We start from the raw sequence: 15,970 nt of genomic DNA, 5'->3' as shown, positions 1-15,970 counted from the left end.
TAACATTCATTCAACTAACTTGGAAATTCTTAGTCTTATTTCTGCAATACTAATGCAAGTCATTTATAACAGAAATGTATTCATAGCATTCATTAATATGCATGTTGATAACATGAATATACATTTTCCTGTTGTAGCATGTTGTTTATTCTGCACCTAAGATAATTCCTGAAAAGTGTATAATATGGTCCTTTACTACTTTAGCAGTAAAGTTATAAATATTATTATATGAGAGTACTTCAAAAAGCTCATGGAAATGGGGTTAAAAATAAGTTTATTTTGGTGCAAAACCTTTTTTTGAAATCAATACCCAGTTGTACATAAGCTATGAATGTTTCAGGAACTTTTCGAAGACCCCTGGTCTGCTTGCAGTCTCTCTTAAATATAGAATGTGAACTGAACTTCCGTAGTCGTGTTTAAGCCAATGTGATCATTCTGTTGTGGTTTAGCTTCAGTACAGAAAGAGTCCGCTCCATTCAGAAAAGGCAAAGAAAGCACCGGATTGCCTGACGCAGCTGTTAGACCAGATACACCTGCACAGGTAAGGGTAGGATTTCAAACTGAATTCGCAGAAGTGCGGTCACTCACACACAATGTTTATCTCGTGACCACTGAGAGGCCCCGAGGAACTGAAGCCTGGGCACTTGCGAGGTTTAATGCATCACTTAAGCCCCTGGATTTCTGGTTCTTCACTTACAAAAGGGGTTGAAATAAATGCCCTCCTTAAGCAACTAGCATTCTGAAAAACTTAGAATCCAGTCATGAAGAGGAGCTGTCATGGAGATAGATGTAAAAATAATAGATGCATGAGATGTGGTGTATCCGTACAGTGGGATATCATTCAGCCTTCCAAAGGAATAGCTTCTGAGACATGCCAAGACATGGGTAAATGTTGCAAGCATTGCACTAATGGAAAGGAGTTAGAAAGGAGCAAATCCTGTCTGATGCCACTCACATGAGGAACTTAGAATAGTCCAAGTCAGAGAGCACATTCCAGGTGACCAGAGACTGGGAGAAAGAGGACTTATTATTTAATGGGCACAGAGTTTCTCTTTGGAATGATGGAACAGGTTTGGTAGTGGACCGTGATAATGGTTACAAAGCATTGTGAGTGTGCTTTGAACTATACACTGGAAATAGTTATAAGGATACATTTACGCATATTTTTACCATAATGGGAAAATGCTACACACATATGCATCTACCCATACAAACACATACATGCTCTTATGACCATGTAGCAAGAAGTACAAATGTGTCAAGGTTTCAGAGATGGGAAAGATGGGTGATAGTTTCTAGTGATCAGAGTTCACACAGAGCACTTTTAAAGGAGGAGCTTCTTGAGTGAGATTTTGGAAACAAAGATTTGAATGGCACAGGAAGGTGAGTGTGGGTACTGTTCCCACCTAGAGACCACGGCCCATAAATGAAGGAGGGGAAGAAAGAGAGGGCAAAGCGTTTGCTTTATTAATGAAGACACTTTGCTAGAGGTGAATGTTATTATTTTATTAGAAATATATTTTTCAGATTCCTGTTTGAAAACATGCTGTGTCATTTGATTGTAGAAACAAGCCCAGGGAGGATTGGATCTATGTAGTTCCTGTTATGTTTCGGGGGTTTATGCTGGTGCATGCCTGCTCCATGCAGGGGTGCAGTGAGAGCAAGCCCTGGGGACTCTTACCTTCATGGAACATCGAGTCTCATGGAGAAGAATAGTACTGCAGTAGCAGCTTCCTCTGAGCTGCTGAAGGAAGATTGGCCCCAGTAGGTTGCTGGAGCTGGGGATGAGTAGGTAGACAGGGGGTGGAAGAGAAGGGAGAGGACCACACATTCCTAAGAACTGTCCAGTAAAGAATATGCAGTATTCTTATTTATTTATTTATTTGAAGGGCATAATTTTGGGAAAAGGGAGGGAGGGAGAAATCCTCCATCTGCTGGTTCACTCCCTGAATGGCCACACAAGCCAGGGCTGAGCCAGACTGACAACAACAGCCAGGAACTCCATCCAGATCTCTCACGTGGGTGACAGGGGTCCAAGTACCTGGGCCATCTTGTGCTGCTTTACCGGCTACATTAGCAGGGAGCTGGATCAGAAGTGGAGTCCCTGGGGCTTGAACTAGTGCTCACATAAGATGCTGGTATCTCAGGTGGTGGCTTAAACCTCTGGCCCCTAAAATCTCTTCCAATAAGATTGAGTATTTTTGGTTACATATAAGATGTCCCAGTGAAATTTGTTGTTGTTTACGTTTTCAGACTCAACAAACTAGACCAGTTTCACAATGTTGTTCTCCGAGAGCTGAGCAATCTGGAGAAGGACATGCAGGCTCTGAGTGAGCTCGAGAAGAATGTGCTGGTATGTTCTTAGCGTTTGGAAAGCTCTCTGGGATTGAAGAGAAGTTTCCCAGGGCAAGACAACTGCTCACTTCTTACCCCTTTTGTTGAATTTTAGGAGTTTTGGGGGAAGCAGTCTGCTGATCTGAAATCATTCTGTGACCTTCAAGTGCTGAGGTGCGTTGAACAGCATTGTTTGTGGAAGATTCTTAATTGACGCGTGAGGGGATGCTTTAGCTTGAGTCTGGGTGGTTGGTGTTGCTAACACTCACACAGCCAGCTGCTTCCAAGGCGGTAGAGTGGGGCTAATGATAGTGGCTGAGAAACAAACATTTTGAAAAGCATCACAGGATCGCACACGTTTCTTTTTCGGTCCGTCGAGATTTATTTGTATGCACATATAACATCCCTATAAAGAGAATCCCAGGATTTTCCCTCTCATGTGGTTTTGTTTTGCTTCTTCATGGTCTGTGATGCCAGCTGAGGGTGTCAGTACAATGAAACCAAACCGGTGGGATGGGAGCAGATTATTTTTCTAGATCTTTCAGCTGCACGTCACATCTGGGCCCGATCACTCCACACGTGTTTAACCTGCCGGTGAGGTTCACAGCTCCTGGCTCTGTGATCATCCATGCTTTCAGTGTCACTAGTGTGACCATGCTTCATGGGTACAGTTGGAAACCTGATGACGACTGTGGAGCATGGCCTAATAAGGACCTGGCGTTTGCCTCTCTTTCCAGCAGTTGCTGCTGTTGAGAATGTCAGCCAGGGCATTCATGGGCACCATCATGGTGGCACCGGAAGGTGGAGGAAACGGGGCCATGCGAGTTTCTGTGTGCGCGAGCCAGACTGTCCTCTGTTAAAGCTATGTTTTTTAATGATTAAGTTTTCAGAAAAGCATTTAGGTTTCTGAGAAAATAGTTGATGTTCAGTTAGACGGAATTCTGTTCTTGACAGGCTCTGTATATACGTATGACGTCTGTTTGTATGCATAGCAGGTGCACACATGCACGTTTTTCTTTAAACAAGGGCTTCTCTTGCCACACGTTACTCTCACGGTAACTGGTGCACATTTGGAAACAGCTGATCCTGTCCAGCTGGAATGTTGCCCCTGTTCTGGAGCCTTGGACTGTGGGAGTGGAGAGTGGGGCTTGAATTCCTCTACCCGTGCCCTGGGCAGACTCCTCAGGTTCTCTTCCCACTTGAGTAATCAAAAGAAATGTCTATAGTAAATTCGTAATGGCTGAAACATTTTTTTTTTAAATCTATTTATTTGAAAATCAAAGTGACAGAGGGAGAGAGAGTGAAAAATCTTTCTGTAATGGGCAGTGTTGGGCTGAAGCCACTAAACTCCATCCAGGGGTCTCATGCATGGTAGGGAACCAAGGACTTGGGCAATCCTCCACCACTTTCCCAGGTGCATCAGTGGGGAGCCGGATCAGAAGCAGAGGAGCCAGGACCCAGACTGGCCCTGTGATTTGGGATGCCAGCTTCACAGGCAGCGGTTTACCCATTGCTCCATGATGCCAGTCACACGGCTAAAGTTTTACCAGTGGAGAATCAGCTGCTAGCACAGGAATCCACAACAAATGGTTTGAGGGATGGCATTTCTGATTGTCTGCAAGCAGAAAACAAACGTGAAGACTCGAGTTACCCATCCTTCTACTTACTGACATTCACGTGATTAGCAATGACGGCAGCAAGGCCAGTTTCCAGCATCCTTTCACATACTCACCTCCTTCCATGCAACTTCATGCACCATAATAGGTGATACCCCCCCCCCTTTTTTTTTTTTGACAGGCAGAGTGGACAGTGAGAGAGAGAGACAGAGAGAAAGGTCTTCCTTTTGCTGTTGGTTCACCCTCCAATGGCCGCCGTGGCTAGCGCGCTGTGGCCGGCTCACCGCGCTGATCCGATGGCAGGAGCCAGGTACTTATCCTGGTCTCCCATGGGGTGCAGGGCCCAAGCACCTGGGCCATCCTCCACTGCACTCCCTGGCCACAGCAGAGAGCTGGCCTGGAAGAGGGGCAACTGGGACAGAATCCGGCGCCCCAACCGGGACTAGAACCCGGTGTGCTGGCGCCACAAGGCGGAGGATTAGCCTAGTGAGCTGCAGCACCGGCTGGGTGATACCCTTTTTATCTCCCCTGGATGCCTGTGGTTGGTTGTTCTCAAATTTCTTGGACTTCAAGCTTCATCACACACTGGACATTCATTGAGGATTCCCAAAGAGCTTTTTTGCTTGCATGACTATCTTCCATATTAAATGTGGAGATTATTTTAATGATAAATTTATTTTAAAATAACAGTAAAATATAACAGATAATGAATTTTTGTGAAAATTAAGTAGAATTTTCAAAATAATATGATAAGAGTAGTATTGCAGGGCCGGTGCTATGCCGCAGTAGGTTAATCCTCTGCCTGTGGCACCGGCATCCCATATGGGCGCTGGTTCTAGTTCCAGCAGCTGCTCTTCTGATACAGCTCTCTGTTATGGCCTGGGAAAACAGTGGAAGATGACCCAAGTGCTTGGGCCCCTGCACCTGAGTGGGAGACCTGGAAGAAGCTCCTGGCTTCGGATTAGCTCATCTCTGGCCATTGCAGCCATTAGGGGAGTGAACCAGTGGATGGAAGACTTTGCTGTCAGTTTCTCCCTCTCACTGTCCATGACTACCTCTCAAATAAATAAAATATTTTAAAAAGGTAGTATTGCTATGTTTTTTTTCAAATTTTTAAAAATGATTTATCTATTTGAAAGAGTTACAGAGAGGCAGAGGCAGAGAGAGAGGTCTTCCACCCGTTGGTTCACTCCCCAGATGGCCAAAATGTCTGTAGCTGCGCCAATCCAAAGCCAGGAGCTTCTTCCAGGTCTCCCAAATGGTGCAAGAGCCCAAGGACTTGGAACATCTTCCACTGCTTTCCCAGGCCATAGCAGAGAGCTGGATTGGAAGTGGAGCAGCCGGGACTCGAACGAGCACCCATATGGGATGCCGGCACTGCAGGCAGCGGCTTTACCTGCTATGCTACAGCACTGACCCCCAAATTTTAAGATTTATTTGAGAGAGTTATAGAGAGGGAGAGATAGAGATGTCTTCCATCCATTGATCCATTCCCCAGATGGCTACACAGCTGGGGCTGAGCTGATCAGGAGCCAGGAGCCTCTTCTGGGTGTGGGGGCCCAAGGACTTGGGCCATCCTACACTGCCTTCCCAGGCACATTAGCAGGGAGTTGGATCAGAAGTAGAGCAGCTGGGACTCTAACCAGTGCCCATATGGGATCCTGGTGCTACGAGCCAGGGTTCTAACCCACTGTGTTGCAGCACTAGCCCCTAGAAATATTTTTTTTCAGCTTGACTTATTTTAAAGGTAGAGTTACACAGAGAATGGGAGAGTCAGAGAAACAGATCTTCTATTTGTCCCCAAATGACCACAACAACTGGGGTGGGGCCAGAGTGATGCCAGGAGCTCCCAAGCACTTGGGCCATCTTCCACTGCTTTCCCAGGAGCATTAGCAGGGAGCTGGATCAGAAGTGGAGCTGCCAGGACTTGAACTGATGTTCATCTGGGATGCCAGTGTTACAGGCAGCAGCTTCGCCAGCTGTGCCACAATCCCAGCCCTGCAAATCTTTTGTAAAAAATTAAGCGGCAGAGAGGAAGAGTTCCTATCTTACAGGTTCTTTCCCCAAATGCCCCGAATGGCCAGGGGGAAAGGTAATGGGAACTAAATGCAGTCCTCCTTGAGGCGAGGCTGGAGCCTGACCAGTTTGGCTGTCACCACTGCCTCCTGGGGTGCACGTTGGCAAGCAGGAATCTGGAACTGGGAGCCAGACTCGAGCACTCTGATGTAGGACTTAGGCATTTTAATCACTAGGCCAAATGTCCATTCCTGCAAATCTCTTCAAGGTCTGGCTGACTGTGAGGCAGCTGGATTCTCCCATCTGGATTCTCCTATCTGCTTCTGATTTTAATCTGTTGTGGGTCATGCAGAATTCTAGGGAATGCCACTGTACATTGGTGAGTTCAAGTAAATCTTGGTGTTGTTACTGCCGTTACCAAGGTTGACCTCGCCAGACCCCTAGTTCCTTAGGAGGTCTGCACTAAGGATCTTTGAGAAATGCTGGTATAAGGCAATCCTGTGTTAAACATTAAAGATGAGTATTGCTCCTAGTCTGGGAAACCTGGAGAATTTATTTTTTTTACACTTAAGTCCAAATTTAAGGCAACTGTCTCTTCCACTAGCACTGTACAGTATGCTTTACTATTTGCAGTCATCTCCCTTTGGTAACAGGCCCCTGTGGGGATTTAGAATTTCTCAGAGAACCTCTCTCTCTCTCTGTTAAAAATTTGTTTTACTTTATATGCAGAGAGAAAGAGATAACCTATCTGCCACTTGCTAATTCACTCCCCAAATGGCTACAAATGGTCAGGGCTGAGCCAGGCTGAAGCCAGGAGCCAGAAGCTCCATCTGGGTCTCCCATATGGGTGGTAGGAGCCCAAGCCATCTTTCCTAGCTTTCCCAAGCACATCAGTAGGAAGATCGATCTGAAGTAAAACAGGTGGGACACGAACCAGCGCTCCTAAGGGCTCATATGGGATGTCAGCTTTGCACGCAGTGGCTTAATCTGCTGAGCCACAGCACAGGTTCCATAACCATCTTTTCTAAATAAACATCCTTCAGGGCTTTGTGCTGCTCTCCTCTGTTCCAAACACTTGAGAAAACTGGCCTTGGCTTGAGTATGAGACCTGGTGGTGATCTTAGCTCTCTGAAGGCTTGCTGGCCCTAGGAAAGGTTAATTAGCTGGTTCAGATCATGCAGGTATCCAGTGTGTGCCTTTTTGTCATTTTTTATGTCACTGATGACTTTGGGTATTTTGCTAGGGAAATGAGAAGACTGTCTCTTAGACCAGATCATTTCAACCCAGAAGTTAAGGATTTGCACAGAGGGATGGTGCTGAAATGCCCCTACTATGTTGTGACAGAGGCAATGCACAAAGTAGAATGAAGTGAAAACACCAGTCTCTTAGGTGGTGTCCTGAGATGCTACTGACCCTCCTTGTCTATTATCAAGTCATGTAATGATGTGTAGGATCACTGTTACAGCGTAACACACACACACACACACACACACGGATGTATGTCCTTGTTCAAATTGTCTGATGTGAATGCAGTAATAAGAAATGGCCTCATTTTTTCCAGGCTTAACCCCATGCAGCCTTTATAAGAAAAACTGAAGCCCAGTGGGATTACTGCATCCCTCAGGTAGGCACAAAGCTTTGCTTGCGTTGTGCAGTCCATGTGAATTGGGGGTGGGAAGGAGTGTGCACTTTTTAAAAGCTACTCTGGTGTCCTGTATTGTTGAGCTCCCTCCCCTTACACTCTCCTCCATCCTAGGAATTGTCTTTTGGAATCTGGATTATTCATTCAGTAAATATTGACAGTTGAGTGCTTGCTTTGCATCAAGCACCACGCAAAACCTGGAAAGACAGTGAATAACACCCCTATGTAACCTGTCCCCATTAAAAATAAATTATAAGTAAACAGAATAACTGCGGGTTTCCTAGGTGCTTCGAGGGGTCTTAACACGATGCTTTGGCAGAGAGCAGGTGATCCTCAGAGGGCGCTCTGAGGAAGTGACATCTCAAGGAGAGGAAGCAACCAGGCTTGTGAACAGCTTACAGCAATAGGGTTGGGAAGGGGAGAACTTGGTGTCCTTGAGGAACAGAGCTCTTCAATCACAGTGAATGTCGGGGGACAGTTATTCGAAACGAAGTTGGGAGCATTGTAGAGTCCTTGTGAATTCTTAATTCTCTGTTGAAGACTTTGGTTTTTTACAATAAGGGAAAATACAGATAGGTTTTGAGCAAAGGCATCAGGGGTGAGGGTAACATACACAAAACAGAAATGTGATTAGTATCTTAAGGAAATCCTTCCAGCTGCTATGTTGAGAATTAGTTGGGGGAGTTAGGAATAGGAGAGCCCAGTTGGATGGCTTTTGGAGACGAAACTGGTGGCCCTCGCAGGAGAGTGGCAGTGGAGATGACGACGAATGGAGGATTTCAGACTTATCTTAACGGTGGAATTAACAAATTGCCTATAGATGGATGCAATAGGTAAAGAAAGGGGGGAGTTGAGGAAGTCTCCTAGGTTTCTCTTCAGCAGTTGGCTGCTGTCGCCAATTAGAGATAATGAGGATTCAGGGTGAGAGGAATGGGTAGAACTACTGGGAACTGGAGTTAACCTGTGAACATTTTAACTTCTGGGTGTCTGTGGGCATGCAAATTTTGATAAGAGCCTGGGATAAATGCACAATTTTCCAGGAAAATATAATGTAGCAAAATAAACAATGGAGGAGAAACCTTGAGAAACAAATGTTCTAGAGGAGATAAAGCAAGTTGTCACTAAATAACAACCTACGAACATGATATATGGCCCACTTTTCTTCACAGAATTCTTCTGGGACAAGGATAATCATGAGAAAAAATTATAGATCAGATTCACAAATTAATTTTAATCCATCAACGGAATAATCAGGTATAGGAGGACTTAAAATAGCTTCATGGCAAATGGGATTAAAAGATAAGTTTATTTTGGTACAGATTTTGGAATCTATGCATGTGAAGAGCGTTAAAAGTTGATGGCCAATGCATATTATGAAAAACTGCATGGATTACTGTTTTAAAATGTTTCATTTTACTTGAAAGAGGGAAAAGAGAGACAGTGAGATCTTGGATGTGCTGGTTCACGTCCCAGAGGCCCTCAACAGCGGGGATCCAGCCAGACTTGAAGACAGCAGCCTGGAACTCCACCCAGCTCTCCCGTGTGGGTGGCAGGATGCACATTAGCGTTGGTATTAGAGTAGGATCAGAATCAAAGTAGGATCCTAATTGAATTAGGATTGGAAGTGAAGTAGCCAAGACTTGAACCAGGCACTCTGATAAGAGATGCTGGCATCCCAAGTGGTGATTTGAGCCACGGTGCCAAATAGCCACCCCATGTGCAGATTTCAAACAATTTTGCACAAAAATAAACTCTTTGAGTCCCATTTTTCCATGAACTTTCTGAAGTACCCTCATAAATATTCCTGTAAAAATCAGAAAATAATACTTTTGCTAAAAATCCATTCATTTGGATGAAAACTAACAATAAAAACACTTGGAAAATTAGAGATGGAAAAGATATTGGGAATCTGAATATGTCTGCTGGCATCACTGCTCTTAGTGGAGGGAACAATTAAAATCGTTAATACGAATTTCTCTGCCTCCTATTTAAGCATCATGCTGACCATTCTTAGTGATTCTTTGAGGCTTGCAGTGTTAAATTTAAGTGAACTTGATCAGCTTTGCTGCATGAGTTTTCTACAACAGAGTTCTGCCCAAGTGCAAGCATGTAGAAGGTACCAAGTAGGGGCTGGCGTTGGGGTGCGGTGGGTTAAGCTGCCACTTGCAATGCCTGAAACCCATATCAGAGTCCCAGGTACTCTGCTTCTGATCCAGCTTCTGCTAATGCACCTAGGAAATCAGCAGAGGCTGGGCCATGTGCTTGGGCCCCTGCCAGTCCTAGGGGACCAGGTTGGAGTTCCAGGCTCCTGGCTTCAACCTGGCCCAGTCCTGGCTGTTTTAGGCATTTGGGGAGTGGACCAGTAGATGAAAGATCTCTGTCTCGGTTTTTCCCTCTCTGTTGCTTGCCTTTCAAATCAGTTGATAAATGTTTAGAAAAAGGTGCTGAGTAGGCCTTATCTATCAGAGAAGTTTTGTTGAGGGAATATAGGCACAAAGGGCTGAGGCTGTTAGCCTAGGATTTGCTAGAAGGTCTGGGAGCACATACCTGTCATGTGATTAGAGGAGATACTCATGGAGATGAGGAGCTGGAGAACTGAGAAGTCCGTGCATGGAGATGGATACGTGTGTGGCTGTCGTCACGTATGTAGACCAGTAAGAACTAGGGCTCAGGGAACCAAGGGGCCTGGGGTTGCCAGCAGAGTGCAGAGGGGTGGCATAAACACCACTAGGGAGGTGTTTATGAGAGAGCAGGAACCAGTCTGCAGCAGTGGCAACCAAGGAGAATGCTGCTCCTCCTCCTGCCCAGGGAGAAAAGGGATAGCAGAGGCAAAGGTTTTGAGATGCCAGAGGGGCTGGTACTTGCATAAGTCAGCTCTGCTTTAGTTAAAAGGTGAAGGCAAGGAGATATTTCCTAGTAGAAGAGGCTAAGGATACTGTTTTGCTGGTGATGGATTGTGCTGTAAGGGTGTGGAGGCCTCGGGAGGGTGGACAGAGGTTGTGGAGTGGGATAGAGGGGAGGTACAGAGCAGCTCACGGGGCTCCCACACCGTGAGTTGTGTCACAGGAGGCCACTGGGGCCTATCAGAGTAACTGAGGACTGTGTAGGACAACCACAAGCTAGTCTGTTCTTGGATGCAGTCCTTCTACCCCAGTGAATTCTGTTAGTTTCTTTGATCCCATGACATTTAATATTGTTTATATTAATTTTTACAGATACCAATTCAATTCAACTCATAGTTTTTAACTAGATTTCCTAAGTAGGCCATGTCCAAATATATTTTTATGTGAATGAAATTCCATTTACCTTGAAGAGTGCCTCAATGTTTTTTTCAAAAAATGTTTCATTTGGGAGTAAAGGTAGTGGATAATTTTAAAAGATCGCTTCAGGGTCCAAAGTTGTGCTTTATGATTTTGACCCTGTGATAACTAGGAAATTATCTTAAAGATGTGATTGAACATGTGCCGAGATGCAGATGATGGCATCTATTACACACTTGACAATAAGAGGGAGAGATGGATGATGTGGGAAAGCACGTCCATGTCCAGCTAGTGTTTGGTGGATTAGATTGATACAGCCATATGACATGCCATGTACCCATTAGAAGGGATAAACAGTGAAAACTGAAACCTATTGTAAAGCACCCTGTATGACACAGTCCCATGTGTGTGAAATGTGTGAATGTGTGTGCTCATTCACTCCATAAGCAGTAAGAGTCTGTTAGGTATCAGCTCATTCAGTCGCTCCCTCCCTCCTTCCCTCCCAATCTCTCTTTCTCTAAAAGATTTATTTTAAGATTTATTTGAAAGGCAGAATGACAGCCACAGAGGAGATCAATCTGCTTGTTCACTCCCCAGATGGCCACATTGGCCATGTTTAGAACAGGTTGAAACCAAGAGTCAGGAACTCCCAAGTATGTGGGCCATCATCCACTGCCTTCCCAGGTGCATTAGCTGGAAGCTGGATCAGAAGAGAAGCAGCTGAGACTTGAACCAGAGCTCCAATGTGCGATGCTGGCTTTGCAAATGGTATCTTAACCTGCTGCACCACGGTGCCAGCCTTTACATTCATCTCTTGGTATCCAAAGGGAATTGGTTCCAGATCTTTCATGGATACCAAAATCCAAGGATACTCAAGTCCCTTATGTAAAATGGCATAGTTTCAGAGAACTTAGACATCCCCCTATCTACTGTAAATCATCTCTAGGTTACTTATAGTACCTAAGACAATGTAAATGCTATGTAAATAGTTCTGTATTCTTCAGGGAATAACGACAAGGAAAAAGGTCTGTGCATGTTCAGTACAGATGCAGTTTTGCTTCAAATTGTTTGCATCTGCAGTTGGTTGAACCTGAGGATGTAGAACCTGCGGACACAGTAGGTAGACGGTACTGTTAGATCCTGGGATAGACTAACTCATGCAAGGTCCCTGACCTCACAGAGTGTGCACTGTAGTGGGACAGAGACTAAACAAGCAGACATGTAACAGTGGCAAGTGCCAAGGAGGAATAAACTGGGGGGAGAGAAAAACTCAGTGTGTTGGCCAACGCTGCGGCTCACTAGGCTAATCCTCTGCCTGCGGTGCCGGCACCCCAGGGTTCTAGTCCCAGTTGGGGCGCCGGATTCTGTCCCAGTTGCTCCTTTTCCAGTCCAGCTCTCTGCTGTGGCCTGGGAAGGCAGTGGAGGATGGCCCAAGTCCTTGGGCCCTGTACCTGCATGGGAGACCAGGAGGAAGCTCCTGGCTTCGGATTGGCGCAGCACACTGGCCGTAGCGGCCATTTGGAGGGTGAACCAACGGAAGGAAGACACACACTCACACTCTCACACACACACACACACACACTCTCTCTCTCTCTCTCTCTCTCTCTCTCTATATATATATATATATATATATAAAACTATATATATATATATATATAAACTCTGTCAAAAAAAAAAAAACAGTGTGGAAAGAGGAAAGGTCAAATAAAATATTTTTTATTTATTTGAAAGGCAGAGTTACAGAGAGGAGAGGCACACAAAGAAAGAGGTCTTCCACCTGCTGGTTCACTCCCCAGATGGCTGCAACAGCCAGAGCTGGGCTGATCCAAAGCCAGGGGCCAGGAGCTTCTTCCAGTTATCCCACATGGATGCCAGGGAATCAAGGTCTTGGGCCATCTTCTGCTTTTCTAGGTCATAGTGGAGAGCTGGTTTGGAAGTGGAGCAACTGGGACTTGAACCAGCGCCTGTATAGGATGCCGGCACTTCAGGTGGCAGCTTTACCTATTTAGCCACAGTGCCACCCCAAATAAAATCTAAGTTCATTCCTAACACTTGAGTTAAAACCCAAAAAGTCCTAGGGAGCCTGTGGTGAGGAGAGCAGGGGAAGAGCATTTCAGAGGGAGTGGCCAGGACAGGTGTTCTGAGGCCATAAGCACTTGACATGTTCTAGGAATTCAGTGAGGGCAGAGTAGCACGAGATGAGGTTGAGGGTCTGTGTGGTGGGGAAACTGACACAGGGCTAACAGGTCATGGCAAAGAGTTTGGATTTTATTGCAGTTGCTGTGCAAAGGGTCATAGTCAAGGAGACATTTTCAAGGTCGTGTGTGTTGGGGGGTGGATGGGATGATATGGATGGTTAAGAAGGAGCTGGAAGAATGGCTGACAGACTGGACCTGACTGGTGGGAAGAAGGCAGGATCAAGGATATCTAGACTTGGGATGTAAACAATTGCATGGGCACTGCTGCCATGTATGGAAGTGGGGAAATTGGGAAAGGTCTGGTTTGATTGGTAGGAAAGAATGAGACTAGGTATGAAAAGTTGTATTTGGAATACATGATGGATCTTGAAAAATGTCATGGAAATGTACGTTTTGAAAAACCTAGGCTTGCATTTCTGAAATTTTCTGCACCAAAACAAATTTGCCTTCTAATTCCATTTTATGTGCACTTTAAGTCTTTTTGTATGTTCCTTGTGTGATTTCGGCTCTGAATTGAGTTGTCAAGTGGGTAGATGGATGTCTGAGGCTGTGTCATGGCTGAGTGCTGGGACTGGGGACCCGATGTGCTGACTTGGGGACTCTGTTTAGGGACAAGATGGCCCAGGACAAGGTTCTTGGGCTTTGGCATTGGCCAAACAAAAGGGTGCCTCTTCATTTTTTAAAAAGTGTTAGTTTCCTCACATAATTTGGGAAAAGATCTTTCTCCTTTTCAGAGCCAGCTCACAAATAGAGAAATGACTTAAATTCCACAAATTCCAAAGGTCAATCTTTTCTCAGTGGATGTGTGCCTGGGATTTGGGGGTGGGGGTGAGTAGGAATTTGTTCCCTTGATTGAGATCAGCTTCTCTGTCCTTATTGATGAGCATCTAGTGGAATTGACCTCTGATTTGGGTATTAATAGCATGTAGTTCTTTCACAGCATGGCTCCTAAACCAGGCCCAACCAAGAGCTGCCTTTCTTGTAACACTGGATGAAAAATCCACCTGCCACGTTAGGCTGTTGAGAGGTGATGTGTACACATATGTGCACATATTGAGAAATGCAGCACATGGTGGATAGACTTGGGGAGGGGCTGGCACTGTGGTGTAGTAGGCTAAGCCTCCACCTGTGGTGCGAGCATCCCATATGGGCACTGCTTTGTGTCTAGGCTGCCCCTCTTCTGATCCAGCTCTCTGCCATGGCCTGGGATGGAAGAAGAGTATGGCCCAACTGCACCCACATGAGAGACCTGGAAGAAGATTCTGGCTCCTGACTGTGGATGGGCCAGCTCTGGCTGTTGCAGCCATTTGGGGAATGAACCAGCTGATGAAAGACCTTTCTTTCTGCTCTCCCTCTCTGTGTCTGTAACTCGGCCTCTCAAATAATCTTTAAAAAAGACAAGACTTGGGGATACCTTTGACGTCAGGCAGGTCTCACTGAGGGCTCTGACCTTGGCTCTTGGCAGCCATCCAAGGTGCAACTTCACTGAGTATCTGAATAAGTGACGTAACTGACAAAAGGGGGTGCTATTTGTATGGGCTCAGCGAGTCCCGAGGGAACAAAGGGTGGGTAGTTCAGTCTTTAAAATTTTTTTTTTAAAGATTTATTTATTCATTTGAAAGTCAGTTACACAGAGAGGTAGAGCCAGAGAGAGGTCTTCCATCTGCTGGTTCACTCCCCTATTGGTCACAATGGCCAGAGCTGTGCCGATCCAAGGGAGGAGCCAGGAGCTTCCTCTGGGTCTCTCACACAGGTGCAGGGGCCCAAGGACTTGGACCATTGTCTACTGCTTTCCTTGGCCATAGCGGAGATCTGGATCAGAAGTGGAGCAGCTAGGACTCAAACCAGTACCCATATGAAATGCCAGCACTGCAGGCAGCAGCTTTTACCTGCTACACCACAGCGCCGGCCCTAATAGTTCCATCTTGACTAACTACTGTTCCTTCCCTTTCCTTTCCCACCAGGCTGAACCTCTGAAAGAAGAGGAGGAAGATGGAGTCACTTTTGTCTCAAGCTGCATAAACCACTCTTTAGGGCATGCTATTCATTTACTTTGTTCTACTCCCAACAGGATCGCTGGGAACTTCCAAGTTGGACTGGAAGACAATGTGTTGATAGTTCGCAGTTGTTTTAGTATCAATTTGTTCAAAAAAGTTAACTTTTTATAGTAAAATTTGGTCAGATACTAGAAAGTTCAGAATGTCCAGCAACTGGGAGTGATAGTTTTTTTTTATTATGTTAAAAGTAAAAGATTTTTATTTCAAAAATGTCTTCACATTTTGTAGAAACTTCAACATCTGTATCAATATGCTTTAGTATATGTTTTTGGAGGAGAAAACGTGAAAATTATGAAAATAGTTCAGGTGACAATGGTGGTATGTTTTGAAAATAAAGTTATGAGGGAGGTTGATATGATGTGCAAACATCTCAGTTTCTGTGTTTTAAGAAAGTGACCATCTGTAGGAAATAGAAGTATTTGTGTGATAATTACTAAATGCTCTCACCAAGTTTAAGTGCATGAATTTGCAGATATAGTTGAGCATTTGAATGTTTAGAAAACTGAAAACTGCATAAGTTAAGGCCATCTACAGAGTAACTATTAATTGGATGAGCAGAGTTAGACTGTAGGATGAACAGTCTAGTCATTATATAACCTGGTAATATGATTTAGTTTATTAATTTGTAGCTTACCTAAAACCAATGTTCACAACCTCATTTTACTGTTATTTTAAAATGAGCTGTTTTATTACATTTGACAAGATTTATAGAGTTTAAGCACTTATTTTTTTATTTGCATGCATTTCATAAATAAAACTTTAGGGACATAGTAATTCTTGCCACCATGCCTGTCCTGCCACTCACACTCTACTCCTCTTCCTCTTCTCTCTTCTGTTCCAAGTCTTT

The 15,970-nt window shown here is 44.9% G+C and overlaps 1 protein-coding gene and 1 pseudogene across 6 annotated transcripts in view; one reads left to right on the top strand and one right to left on the bottom strand.

Annotated features, from left to right (window-relative positions):
- The window catches only part of SYCP2L (synaptonemal complex protein 2 like), a 131,323-nt gene extending 115,842 nt beyond the window's left edge, over positions 1 to 15,481 (top strand). For all 6 annotated transcript variants that reach the window (XM_089333402.1, XM_089333399.1, XM_051855852.3 and 3 more), the window contains 5 exons: positions 450 to 541; positions 2,254 to 2,353; positions 2,450 to 2,508; positions 7,528 to 7,590; positions 15,031 to 15,481. In XM_089333402.1, the coding sequence (XP_089189528.1) occupies positions 450 to 541; positions 2,254 to 2,353; positions 2,450 to 2,508; positions 7,528 to 7,552 (276 nt within the window). In that variant the 3' untranslated portion in view covers positions 7,553 to 7,590; positions 15,031 to 15,481. The remainder of the gene's footprint in view (positions 1 to 449; positions 542 to 2,253; positions 2,354 to 2,449; positions 2,509 to 7,527; positions 7,591 to 15,030) is intronic.
- On the bottom strand, positions 2,741 to 3,118 carry LOC127493210 (small ribosomal subunit protein uS8 pseudogene; annotated as a pseudogene).
- Positions 15,482 to 15,970: the final 489 nt, after the last annotated feature.

Source organism: Oryctolagus cuniculus, chromosome 5 (assembly GCF_051225735.1).
Source record: "Oryctolagus cuniculus isolate XC-2025 breed Fujian yellow rabbit chromosome 5, ASM5122573v1, whole genome shotgun sequence".
Classification (NCBI taxonomy): Eukaryota; Metazoa; Chordata; class Mammalia; order Lagomorpha; family Leporidae; genus Oryctolagus; species Oryctolagus cuniculus.
The sequence above is the reverse complement of the archived record's forward strand: the minus strand, read 5'-3'. Positions and strand labels throughout refer to the sequence as shown.